This window comes from Mauremys reevesii, linkage group 26, assembly GCF_016161935.1.
Source record: "Mauremys reevesii isolate NIE-2019 linkage group 26, ASM1616193v1, whole genome shotgun sequence".
Classification (NCBI taxonomy): Eukaryota; Metazoa; Chordata; order Testudines; family Geoemydidae; genus Mauremys; species Mauremys reevesii.
Genome location: NC_052648.1, coordinates 9209350 through 9222191, shown reverse-complemented (window position 1 = coordinate 9222191; position 12842 = coordinate 9209350). Strand labels below are relative to the sequence as shown.

Sequence of the window (12842 nt, the reverse complement as noted above, 5' to 3'; positions counted from 1 at the left end):
TTAATGCTTTCATGTCATAGAATTCCTCTTCCCATTTTCTTTAAAAATTTTCTTTAATGCACCCAATGAGAAAACATCCTTTAAAATGAAGTTTTGAATATAGAGAGGTATAATAAAAGCTTTCCTCCTAAGCTGTTGTACCAACTGCACAGCACAGAGGGAGCAGAGGAACAACAGTTAGTTCATGTGGGGTGGAAAGGGGAATTAGGTGACCGGGGTAAACTCTTTTGTAGCAAAAAATGCATTGAGAGTTTTAAGTTCCACACCAAAAAAGACAGAACCTTGGTTTTTTCAAATCTCTTCTGAAAGGACCTCCCTTCTCACACAACCACCAAACTTCATGGCACTCAGGGTACGTCTACACTACGGGACTATTCCGAATTTGCATAAACCGGTTTTGTAAAACAGATTTTATGTTCCCGCAGCCTCCCCGCCCCTGGCATTTCCGGGTTGAGATCCCAGTGCCTGATGGGGCAAAAATCAGTGGTTCTGGGTACAGCCTCACCCTCCCTCTCCCCTGACAGCGCAGTATATGCTGAACCAGGACATGACAGTGATGAGGACGTGGACAGAATTATCTCAAAACGCGCCCCCCGCGCTGGAGATCCTGATGGTAATGGGGCAGATTCTATCCATTGTCATGGAACTTTGTGACTTGCTTGCCCCTGCCTGAAACGCCATAATACCAAGATGAGGCTTTGTGACTTGCTTGCCCCTGCCCTGAAACGCCCATATACCAAGACCTCACAGTAGAGAATCAATTTGGAGTTGGAAAATCTACTGTGGGGGCTGCTGTGATGCAAGTAAAAAGCAATCACTAAGCTGCTGCTACGAAGGTTGTGACTCAGGCCATAGTGGATGGCTTTGCTGCAATGGGATTCCCTAACTGTGGGGCGATAGATGGAACCATGGCCAGGGAGGGTTCATGATGCTCGCGTTTCAGAAGCACTACTCTGTTTAGACCAGAAAATAACAGTTGGGGATGTTGAAATGATGCCATGGCTCATGAAGCCATACACAGGCAGCCTGGACAGTGGTCAGGATCTGTTCAATTACAGGCTGAGCAAGTGCAGAATGGTGGTGGAATGTGCATTTGGCAGACCTCAGCCAAACCAATGTCCCTATGTTATTGCTGCTTGCTGTATTCTCCACAATCTGTGAGAGAGGGGGGGGGGACCTTTATGGCGGGTGGGAGGCTCAGTGTGACTGCTGTGTTTGTTGATGAACAGTACAGCTTACTTATGCAAATAAAGTCACTCTCATTTAAAAGCATTAATTCTTTAGTGCTTTGGGAGGAGGAAAGGAGGGATGGAGAAGGCCATTAAAAAAATTCAGAGTAACGCATCCTTCTGGTTGGGCTGTAGGAACATGGTGAGGGGAGTGGTTTTATAGGGGCTGGCAGCGGCGCTCTGTGATCCTGCTGGCATGTCAGTTTGATCACGCAGCAGCCCCAGAGTTGCATCCCGCCACCGCTGATCTTCCTGCCGCCACCGGTGATTTTCCTGCCGGTCTTCCTGGTTCACTGGCCTCTTTCCTGTAATTTGAAACCACGTCCTTCCACTCATTCAGATGAGCTCTTTCATTGCGTGTAACTTCCATAATATCTGAGAACATCTCATCTCGCGTCTTCTTTTCCTCCGCCTTATCTGTGCTAGCCTTTGGGATGGAGGAGATAAATATTTAGAAAGATACATTTTACAGAACAATGGTTATACTCTTTCACAGTGAAAAGCACTATTCACCTTACATAGCACATGTGATTTCCCTACAGGTATTCCCTACAAGGTCATTTTCATCTTAATAGTGACTGCTTGCATCTCTGGGGTTACAGATCTCACAGACACAGGTCCAGGCATCAGGATTCAGCTTGCATGCGGCCATGGTAAGCCACTGTCTCAGTGATTTACCCCCCCCCCCCCATGGCTAATATACGCTGCTCTGCTAATCAAAAACCTTTCCCTCCCCCCACCCACTGCTTGTCCTGACCAAACAGTGCAGGAAAGTGTTTTTTTGCTGCTGCATTCCACGAACCAGTAGAAAAAAATGGCCACCCCCCTTACTTAAATTCCTGATTTTTAACCAGGTTATCCTGAACGATATCACTTTGCTGAGGATAACAGAACAAGATAAAGAGCGGATGCTTCTTGAATGCCAGCAGTCCCATGATACCTGATTACTTGCTACATGCAAGGCCTGGTAAAGTGTCCTACCACGGTGTGCCGAACAAGGATGCCTTGCCCAGAAACCTTCTGCAAGGCTTCTGGGTACCTACAGGGCGCGCTTCATCAGATGTCCCTGGAGGATTTCCTCTCAAATCCGGGACATGTTAACAAACTTTTTTAACTAAATACTAAAACACTGTTTGCTATTTGCAAAGGTACACTCACCAGAGCCCCTTCAGGGGGCGCTCTTCTGCAATAGTTGCTTGTGAGGGCTGGGGGCAGGGTAATTCAGGGTGGTGATAAAAGCTCCTGGCTGCTCCACCTCGGAATCCACAGTCAGGGGTGGGGTACTGTCAGCGCAGCCCCTAAAAATGCAGCAGCTCAGCATATAGAAGGCATGCATTTGCTTCTTTGGTTTTCTGGTAGGCTTGTCTGAGCTCCTTAACTTTCACTCTGCACTGCAGAGTCCCTGCTGGTGGCTTTAGTCAGCATAGCCTTAGAAATTCTTTCAAATACTCAGATCCATTACCTCCCGAGCGGTCCATGTGGTCACCTGTGCTGATGAGCTGTGCGTGGTCACCTGTGATGATGAGGCCAGTGCATCCGAGTTGAGAATCATGTCCAGAGCTGTCAGTGGTTCACTGTGGGATAGCTCAGGCTTCAGTTTATCAATAGCAGAAGAATGGTTGTTCAAGGGAGTCCAGGTATTTCTAGCCCAATGCTTGCACAACAGAAGGAACTGGATCAGGTGGTGCTGAATACAGTTATGGAAGATGCCTTCAAATCCTGATTCTGATGCTACCAGTCTTCAGTTGCCACAGCTCAGATGAACATCCTCCTACCTCGTTTCCTCTTCCCAGAATGAATGTACCACTCACAGATTCATCCAGCTTTGATACAAAATTGATGTGGATTTTGTGACTCCCTTTTAAGCCAGTGCTGATGTCATTTCTTTAGGTAACACTGAACTTCCTTCTGCAGGGAATACAACAATAATCAGTTTGACTGACCTTTGAACTGTGGAATATGTTTCTGTTGTAAACTTGGCTGGACTTTCAGGAGAGTTCCCCTTCCCTTCCAGCACCTAATTTGTGGTTGCTCCATTTAGCTGCCCAAAAGGGGAGCTGAGCTCTTGAAAGAGCTGGATCCTTGTTCCTGTTCACTACGTGTATGCAGATGTCACAGTTACACAAAGAAGGCTACCATGTAAAGTTGAGTCTCTTGACTACTGGGGTGATCTGAATTTGCCAAGCTGTTATGTTTAAGTAGGTGAGATGGGTTCTAGCATAGCACGGGAAAGCCAGCCCAGCCCATGGTATTCAAAGGTGGGAGACAGTGCCAGAAACTAACAGCTATTGTGACAGGCTGTTGCTGTCTGAAATATGTATTAAAAAAAAGAAACAAGACACTGTCCCAACGGTCATGTTTAGAATTATTCAGTGCAATTTTCTTTAGACATGTTAATTTACTGTGATCACCAGGTTGACATACGCTGTTTTAAGAACTCCCTTCTTACTGAGCCTTCTTCTCCTTCTGTTTCACTGATTAAAATGCACTATCAGTGTTTTTGTTGTTAGTCTCTGTCATTGAAGGAGTCTTTTTTGTTAATGTTGTTGTGCTCTCCCATTGTTATCAGCTCTGCTGATTAGTTGTTGCTGCAAGTACAGTAACTTTGCCTTCAGCAGTGTAAGGCTATTCTTGCTGGGGAATATTAGTTTGCCTTTTCACCTTTGCAAAATTTAGTTACTGTACTGCTTATAGTCCTCAAAAGTGTATTCTGCAAGGTAATTATAAGTACTTGTGACAGACTGCACATGAATATCCTCTTACAATGCCATCTCCACATGCAGTTCACAGAAGTAATTTACTAAATACCTAGTATAGAACTATATATTAGATTTTAGTTAACACTGAGACAATTCATTTTATGAGTGGGGGTTAATACTTAAATCTAGAGGTTTGTCGACAGTGCCATTTCATAAATAAACAAATAAAAATGATAGACTGTTCTGGTTCCAAATGTGTCACTATGGCATGTTTTATTAATGATTGCCTCTCTTTTCCCATCTATAAAATGGGTGTAGCACCACCTAATGCCCATCACTTGTCATGAAGCTTGTTTAATTGGTACTTTGTAATCTTCTGCTGTAAATCGCTATACAGGTGCAAGATATTGTAATTGCTTATTAATTCAGATGCATAATCCAGGAAATGTCTCTTTTTTACAAAAAAAAAAAGGACATTTTTTGGTTTGCCTTTTAAAGGAGTAGTATAGACCACAAACTTGCATTAAGATTGCGATACCAATAGAACCTAGGATACTTGAAAGAGAAGACAAATATTCCATCTTTATCTTTTGTGCCAAGGAAATATGACATGTATGGTGCTACGTAATGGCACCAGTGGGTCCCTGGTGTTTGGGGCACAATGCGAGGAGTTAACAGAATGTTAGGAACCATTAGGAAAGGGATGGATAATAAGACAGAAAATATCATAATGCCACTATATAAACCTATGGTACATCCACACTTTGAATACTGTGTGCAGATGTGGTCACCCCATTTCAAAAAAGGTATATTAGAATTGGAGAAAGTACAGAGAAGGGCAACAAAATTGATTAGGGGTATGGAACAGCTTCCATATCACAAGAAATTAAAAAGACTGGGACTGTTCAGCTTAGAAAAGAGATAACTAAATGTATGTGTGGGTGGGGGGGCTGCAATATGATAGAGGTCTATAAAATTATGAATGGTGTAGAGAAAGTGAATAGGGAAGTGTTGTTTGTTCTTTCACATAACACAAGAACCAGGGGTCACCCAATTAAATTAATAGGCAGCAAGTTTAAAACAAACATAACAAAGTACTTCTTTGCACAACGCACAGTCATCCTGTGGAACTCCTTGCTGGGGAAGTTGTGAAGGTCAAAAGTATATAAGTTAATGGAGGATAGGTCCATCGATGGCTATTAGCCGAGATGGTCAGGGCGGTGACCCCATGCTCTGGGTGTCCCTAAACCTCGGAGTGCCAGAAGCTGGGCCTGGACGACAGATGGATCATTCGATAATTGCCCTGTTTTGTTCATTGCCTCTGAAGGATCTGGCACTGGCAACTGTCATAAGACAGGATACAGAGCTAGATGGACTTTTGGTCTGATCCATTATGGCCATTCTTATGAGTTAAAGACAGAATTTGAGGATTGCCTTTGGATTGCTTTTTCTTATTGGTTTGTATTTTGAACATAGTGGGGTTTTGTGTGTGTGTGTTGAGGTGGGGGTGAGGGGATACGTGTCTACTAGTAACATCTTCAATCTGATTCCTTTTAAATCTCTGTAGAGGTGCCTGTGTGCACATTCTTTACAACTCCCAGAACACATGCTTCAGCTTGTGGTCTCTTAATGTTGTTCCTCTACTTGTAAGCAAGGACATTCTTAGCATTCTTTCCAATTTGTATCGTGGCTACACAACATCTAATTATATTTCTTAACAACAACTAGCCAGGGAAGCTAAGAATTAACATTATAATGGGCCTTAAGATTTTGCAATTACTCAAAAATGATCTGTGTGGGGCCTGTAGAACACTTGGCTAAGTCCTGTCAACATCCTTTCTTCTTGGAGAGAGAAGTCTTCATTGTTTCCGCATTGGAAAATTGACTTGCAAATTCTCCATGCGAATTTATTGCAGTTACTATTGAGCTAGTAGTATATAGTTGTGTGCTGACTGGGTCTGATCCTTTAATGACTTCACACATGCGAATAGTCCCACTGAAATTTAGGGTTAACTCACCAGTGAAGTATCAGAGGGGTAGGCGTGTTAGTCTGGCTCTGTAAAAGCAGCAAAGAGTCCTGTGGCACCTTATAGACTAACCAGATGTATTGGAGCATGAGCTTTCGTGGGTGAATAACCACTTCATCGGATCCACGTCACCCGTGAAGTTATTCACATGTGTAAATCTTGGGGTGTTTACTACAAAAGGGCCCAATCCTGCAAAGTGTTTGTTAATAGAATTCCTTGCTGTCGCGTAGCATTTGTAAGACCAAACTTCAGTCAAATGACAGACTGCTAGACTGTACAAGGCTCTCTGACTCCACGGCTGTTTCAGCAGACTCCCAGTTATGAAAATATTTAGCACAGAGCCTGTTGCTTAACAGCCGGAAAAAAAATCCATTTCCTTTTTGCTTCGGAGGTAGCAGCTGTTTCACTTCCCCAAAATCTGTTTGATTTTGTTGTTAGCTAAAGAGTTGGGGTTTGTTTGTTTTTTATTTTTCTCTGTGGGGAGAAAAGGAGCAAGGGTAGATGTGTGATCTCCTAGAAATGCAGCCGTGTAAGTATATTAACGTGCATAAAGAGCTAGAAAGATACTAGAGAGGGATGAAGGACAGGTAAACAATGAAGACAAAAACATTTATACTAGTGTATGGTTTTATTTTATAGTTCATATAGTACCACATAAGATCTTTTACCATAAATGCTATGCAGTAACACTTATTAGTCATTTGTTTCTGGTAGGACACCATTTAATATTTCTGTATATAATTTGTATCTGAAGTTGCCAAACAATTCTAAGATTGATTACCATGTAAACCTATTGTTCCTAGATGGTACGATACCTAGATGTTTCTGTCTTCTAACTCATCATGTAATTATGGAATTAAACTAATGCTGGACTGTGAAATTGCATAGTGAGTATCTAGGAATATATCTTCGCTCTGTATAAAATGGCACTAGTATTTCCAAACAGGGGCAGCCCTAAACCTAGAAGAAGCTTTAGGTCCCAATCCTTTGATCCTTACTCAAGCAAAACTTGCACTGAAGTCAATTGGAGTCTAGCCTGAGCAGGGTAGCTTATTGTAGCTTATTCTTTATAATGCTTGTATCCATATTGTTAGATGTACAGTTGTTCTAGCTCTCCCTCCCGCTCAGTTTGCAGGCTTGACGATGTCTCTAAAAAGCATATGCTGACTAGACATGAATGGGCAAATCCAAACTTCCGGAGCCTTGCCTGAGTATCTGGGTTGCATGCTGAGGCACAACTCATGGGGAGAAGATGGGAAGGAGACCTCCGCCCAAATCTGCAGACTGGCATCAGATCTGTTTCACTGAAAGAAGGAAGGATCTGACTCACCAACCCTCCCCCGTGCCCTTCACTCTTTATGCAACTCCCCAGATTCTTCCCTTACAAGTCTTCGGGTAGAGGAACTGCACTGATGTGGCCTGGGCCGCCTCTGCATACCAGAAATGAGGTAGTACAAACATTGGAATTTAGAAACAAAAACAAAACAAAGGTAAAAATCTTTAATGGATGCTTCCATCCAACGGCTGCTGTATTGTGGCCCTTGGAGGCAAGCCACATGGGCAGCACCCACTGGCATCAGTGCGCCCACACCATAGGCAACACGGGGGCTTGAATGATCAAGATAACTTACCAGATGCATCTGGGGGAATCTCAGTTTTGGTCTTTCCAAATTAGCCTAGAAATCTGCTCACTTTTAGGAGAGAGCACATTCTGCTGTAAATCGATGTCATCCTTTAAAAAAAAAAATTGGAATGAAATAATAGTTACTACTTAATGCATATGAGCAACAATGCTGTTCTGGTTGCCTAGCAGCCAGCTAGACACACTGGAGAATAAAAAAGCCTGTCTGACTAAGCAGTGTGGTTGGAGCTGGTTTTTAGGTTTGCGGGTGGAACCTGACCCAGGGAGCTCATATTTTAAGGATGGGGAGGAGGTGGGTGGAATTTCCCATTAATGGATATTTTAGTTCTAGCAGGATCATCAGTCTTCCCCTCCCCCCTGTTTTTCCTCTTCTTTTTTTAATGCTTTAGAAAAGGAATGAGAAAAATCTCCAAATTCAGTGCAAGAAAAAGCCAAGGACTCTCTTCCTTGTGCAGTCTGGAGAATATTTCATATTTTTTCAGGATACAAGTCCGCATTTGCTGCAAGCTCCATGTGTGCTCGGAAGTGGCTGCTGTAGTCACCTTGGCCTAAACCATCCACCCGCTTGCAGAAAAAGAGAGAAAACTGAGACTTTTTTTCATCTTTGTCTTTAGAGCATCTTTGTCTAAGAGCGTTTTTTCCTCCTGATTTTATATATACAAAAAGTTGGACTGACATGGTACATGCATAGACCTATTTCAGCATTGCCAACCCCAAGCCTTCAAAAATCATGAGTTGGACCCCAACAAATCATGCGACTGGTTTAGAAATCATGAAATTTTAAAAACAATAAATTTTTGGTTTTGTTTATTTGCCCTCCGGTGTTGGAGCCACTAAATTTTATATTTTCAAGCCTTTTTTTTTTACACAATCCTGAGGGCTAGAAATGGTTGGTTGGTTTTGTTTTTAACAGAAGCTGAGATTCTCTAGTAATAATATGACTCCGGCAACTGGGGCTTTAAGAAAAATGCCAAATTTCCCCACACTTACAATAAAATTGAAAGAGTGGACCACACTGCTATTTTAATGTCCTTGGTTTGGCCTTGTGACCTTTTTAATGATTTTAAGGCTGGAATGGGGCTGGCTGACTTGAAGGACTGATCATAGAGGCTTTGATCCAGCCCAGGTCAGTAGTGACTACTAGCAGGTACCCTTTCACACTGGCATTTGGAAAAAGAGTTGGTTGGTCTCAATTTAGTTTCTACCAGAGAGTTGTCCATCTATTGGCACCCATTACCCCGTTCATTGGCAGCCTTGGTCGAGAGGCTAAGAATTAGCTGGACATAGAGAGCAAACTCCCCCCCCTCTCTATGAGCTGGCTCTTCCTGGTCAGGGCTAAGGCACGTTGGTGAGGGCAGCATGATGGAAGGACATGCCACTTTTGCTTTCTCTCCTTCAGGGTTAAATAGAGGTCTCTGTTCTTCAGTTTTCAGCCTAGCACCTTTCATAGAGTTGTCAGGGGTTCCCTGTTCTGCGTTACCTTTTGGATCCCTCGTTTTGACATTATGACCTACACCTCCATTCCTCTTTGTTCAGCTTTTGACTCCCATACTTAGTTAAGTCATGTTAAATTACCTGACAGAAAGGGCCTTTCCTTGCTTTGGAGTGGGCTCTAACCATTGATCAAAGTCATCAAACAGGCTGGCACCTTTCACCAAAGTTCAGTTCCGACCTCCTCCCCAACAAAAAATCAGCTATGAAGGCTGGAGGCTCTAGTAATAAAGATGCCCACTCAGAACACTTTTAAATAATGTTTTCTAGGACTTGGCATTAATTAACCAGTCAAATATTGGTCAGATAATGTAAAAAAAAGTCAGATATTTTAAACCACTAATTTATTTGTAACAAAAAAGAGTAAGGCTGCATGATCTCCATCAGGCCTAGCCTTAAATACATATGAATGTGGAATTGTAACACAACATGTAACTCAGAAAAATGAGAGACACAATGAAATGACATTCTAAAAAATGAAAGAATGGCACCATGATGCAATCAGAAAAGTAGTCCGCTGCCTACATCAGGGCATTTTTGCTGGAATATTTGATAATATTTGACTGTTGCCAAAGAATTGGGGGTCAGCTGACATTATTTGACCAGTCAATTGAATGGCTTGCCAACCTTAGCATTTTCTACTTCACACTCCAAGTCAATCTGCTGAAATAACCTGAGCAACATCAGGCCTGGTTACAGCTTATTTATACATGGCTGAATATTATAATGCTAAAGGATCTTATTCATAGATGACCCTACGTTTTTAATGTCTCTGTGCTGTCCTGTATTACTGGATATTCTATTTCAGTACCAAAATTTACCATTAAGGTGAGTGTTAGAGATTAGTTCATGATAATATATCAGGCCTGATTCTCCATTACCCTTCACCTTGTGTATTCATTTACACCTTTGCAAAGTGAGTGTAAAAAGCATATTGGTAACCAGTCCCAATATGCATTTTGTCCCATTGCTGGTTTTATGCTTTTGGCGTATGTCCTCCAGTTTTGTCACCCCTTACTTCTCTCTTGCCGTTTCAGTGGCCCTGAGCTCTGCTGACCTCCTGTCTGATTTACAGAGATAGGGTGAAAGTCACTCCAGTTTCTGTTAACGCCACTCGGAACATCAGCCAGAAAGTGGTCACATGCTCCCTCTACAGTGCTACTAGGCCAAGTCATTCGTGGGAGCAAAGGACTGAACTCTGATTTCCCCCTCACATGGGATTGAACACAAGTAGATGGCAGAAGATTGCTGAGTGCGTTGATTTGTGTCAGTAATAGTCAGTGATAGTATTAAAAAAAAGCCTATACAGTTCAAGCACAAAATCTTAGTTCAAAGCATTAAAGCACAGGTTGTTCTAGGGAGTTTAATGCAATGATTTATGATCCTGTGGATTTCATTTCTGCTACTTATGATTTCCTGTTGCAGAAGAGAGAATGCCTTACTGTAATTCTGGCATGTTACATTGGAAGGCTGAGCTATCATTGGATAAGAGTCTGAAAAAAAAATCTGTTCCATTTTCATGACACATTATTTAAAAACTCCTAAAAATCTCAAATATTTAGAATTAGCAACTTTTCCTATAAACTTAGCCTTTCATGAGTGTGAAGATGAGCCAATGTCATGGTGACCTTAAAAGTGAATGAACTTTGGTTTCAAAGTCTAAGCTATGGGACAAATGCTGCACAGACACAGCTCCCACTGACTTTGGAGCATCAAAGAGCAGCCTGTGGCTTTAATAATAATTAGCAAATGCATCAGAACTTTTATGTTTCAGTTCATGCCATCGTACCTATGATCGTGTTATCTAGCAAAATAAAAATTAAAAAATATCCTGTTTTTTTTTTTACCAGCCATCACACTCTGTAAGACTTTACTTATTATGAGCAATGAATTCCAGCTTCAAATCTCACTACAATAATGCAGAATGTGGAGTTCAAATTAGTTTCACGTGTTCACAGAATTCCGAAAAAAAAATAAAAATTCAGTGCATTTCTTCTCCGAAGCGTTACAGTTACAGGACACAAAAACAGGCGAAAACTTTCTCCTCTAGGGCTTGTTTGTTTGCATGGTAGTTTTGTTTTTGCACTACACTTGCTGTGTTGTAGCCTATACTGTATACTTCCTGTAGAAGCTAGAAGAGGAGACAACTGCTTTCATAATGACTAGTTATTATCACCTCAAAGAGAGGTTAATTTGTTGATATTTTTAAAATAAAAGAGGGATTTAAGTGCTCCTTTCCTCGACATTTCCTTCTAAGAACACTGTCTGCCTGGACTGTTTTATTATTTCAGAATAAATGGAATAAACCTCCCCCCTCCCCCCACCTCCTTAGTTACTATAGAAAAGAAATTATTTATCAGTCCTCCCAGGGCTTCTGAAAATAATCACTGACATATTAAGTGTGTTTTCGATCTGGTTAATGTGTGATGCAGGGGGGATAGGCTGGGGGATAGCATTGTTTGGTTTGGGAAGTATTCTCTCCGTCGCTGAGCAACCAGCCCTTGGAAACGGGAGTGGACTGTGTCACCCATAGCAACCGTTGTTACTCGACAAACAATGTGAGCCAGTGCAAACAGAGCCAAGACTGTAGGCTCCAGTTTTTAATTGAACATCTGCATGTGTTTTTCTCTGATTAAATGGTGTTTCAGTTTGATTTGTCTGTGACAGATATGCTTGGGCTAGTTTTGTGTGGTTATTTACAAAGTGCATGATTATCTTGTCCAAATTAATGCCTTTTGTTTATTCTTATGTGAAGTTGAGAGGGCATTTCCCCCTCCCATCTCCTGTAATCCATAAAAATAGTCTCAAAATAAGAACCTTGAGACATTTCTTGGTAGAAATAGATAGTTTCCTTCTGGCTGGGTATGTATTGCATAATTACTTAAGGTCTCTTAATCAGCTTGATAAATTATAAGCACAATCTTGATATATCAGCATTGTGACGTGAAACTTTTATTTATTTTTTAATCCCAGTTTTGTGTTGCCCTTTATTGGATATATAAAATGGAAGGGGTTTTGGTTATCTGAATCCCTCTTCCTCTCCACAAATTTGGAACCAGAGAGGTGAATGGGTCAAGACTCCTCTTGTAACCCACAAAATATTAGAAGAATTTTTTTCCTGGGTAAATGATACAACATAGTATTTACTTCAGACTCGGTGACACAGTTGTTAAGGGAGGACTGTTAAACCAGTGCATAGTCTCACAGGCCTTTGTCTTTTCTTGTTCATCTGGAATGCAGTTGGTCTTATTACCATCCTAACCCAAAAGGCTATAATGGCTTTTTCTAACTGAAGAGCATTAGAATGTGCCCTACAGAACTGCATCTCTAGTGTAGCTAAAGCAGCCCTTCCATTCTGTCTTCCTTCCACGAAGGATCACATCTCAGTTTATGGCTAATACAATAAATAGCCTTGTATTTTCCTTTTTACTTGGGTGGGTTTTGTTTAGCCCTGAGTGTTACAGCACATGCCTAGTTACCAAAAACCTAATGAACAGCTCCAAGGATCTGAACAGGCTTTAACTTTCCCTCTGCTTGTAACAGAGCAACAGTCTGGAAAGTGATTTCTCTTGTTGCATTATTCGCATTTGGTCCTGCAATGAAACAGATGAAGTAATTAGCAACAGGGCCGCCCGGGGGAGGCATGTGGGGCAATTTGCCCCGGGCCCCACAGGGGCCCCGCAAGTGCTGGCCCAGCGGCAGTTCGGGTCTTCGGCCAGCATTTCAGCGGCGGGGGGCCCTTCAGTCACTCCGG

General features: G+C 42.0%; 1 protein-coding gene across 5 annotated transcripts in view; it reads left to right on the top strand.

Annotated features, from left to right (window-relative positions):
- Positions 1–12842, top strand: part of RFX2 (regulatory factor X2) — a 96007-nt gene that overhangs the window by 17249 nt on the left and 65916 nt on the right. The window contains exon 1 of one of the 5 annotated variants that reach the window (XM_039515796.1): positions 6466–6484. The exons of 3 other annotated variants lie outside the window; for them this stretch is intronic. In XM_039515796.1, coding sequence (XP_039371730.1) covers positions 6475–6484 — 10 coding nt within the window. In that variant the 5' untranslated portion in view covers positions 6466–6474. Of the gene's footprint in view, positions 1–6465; positions 6485–12842 lie in introns of those variants that run through there. One more of the 5 variants, XM_039515800.1, reaches the window with a different exon arrangement.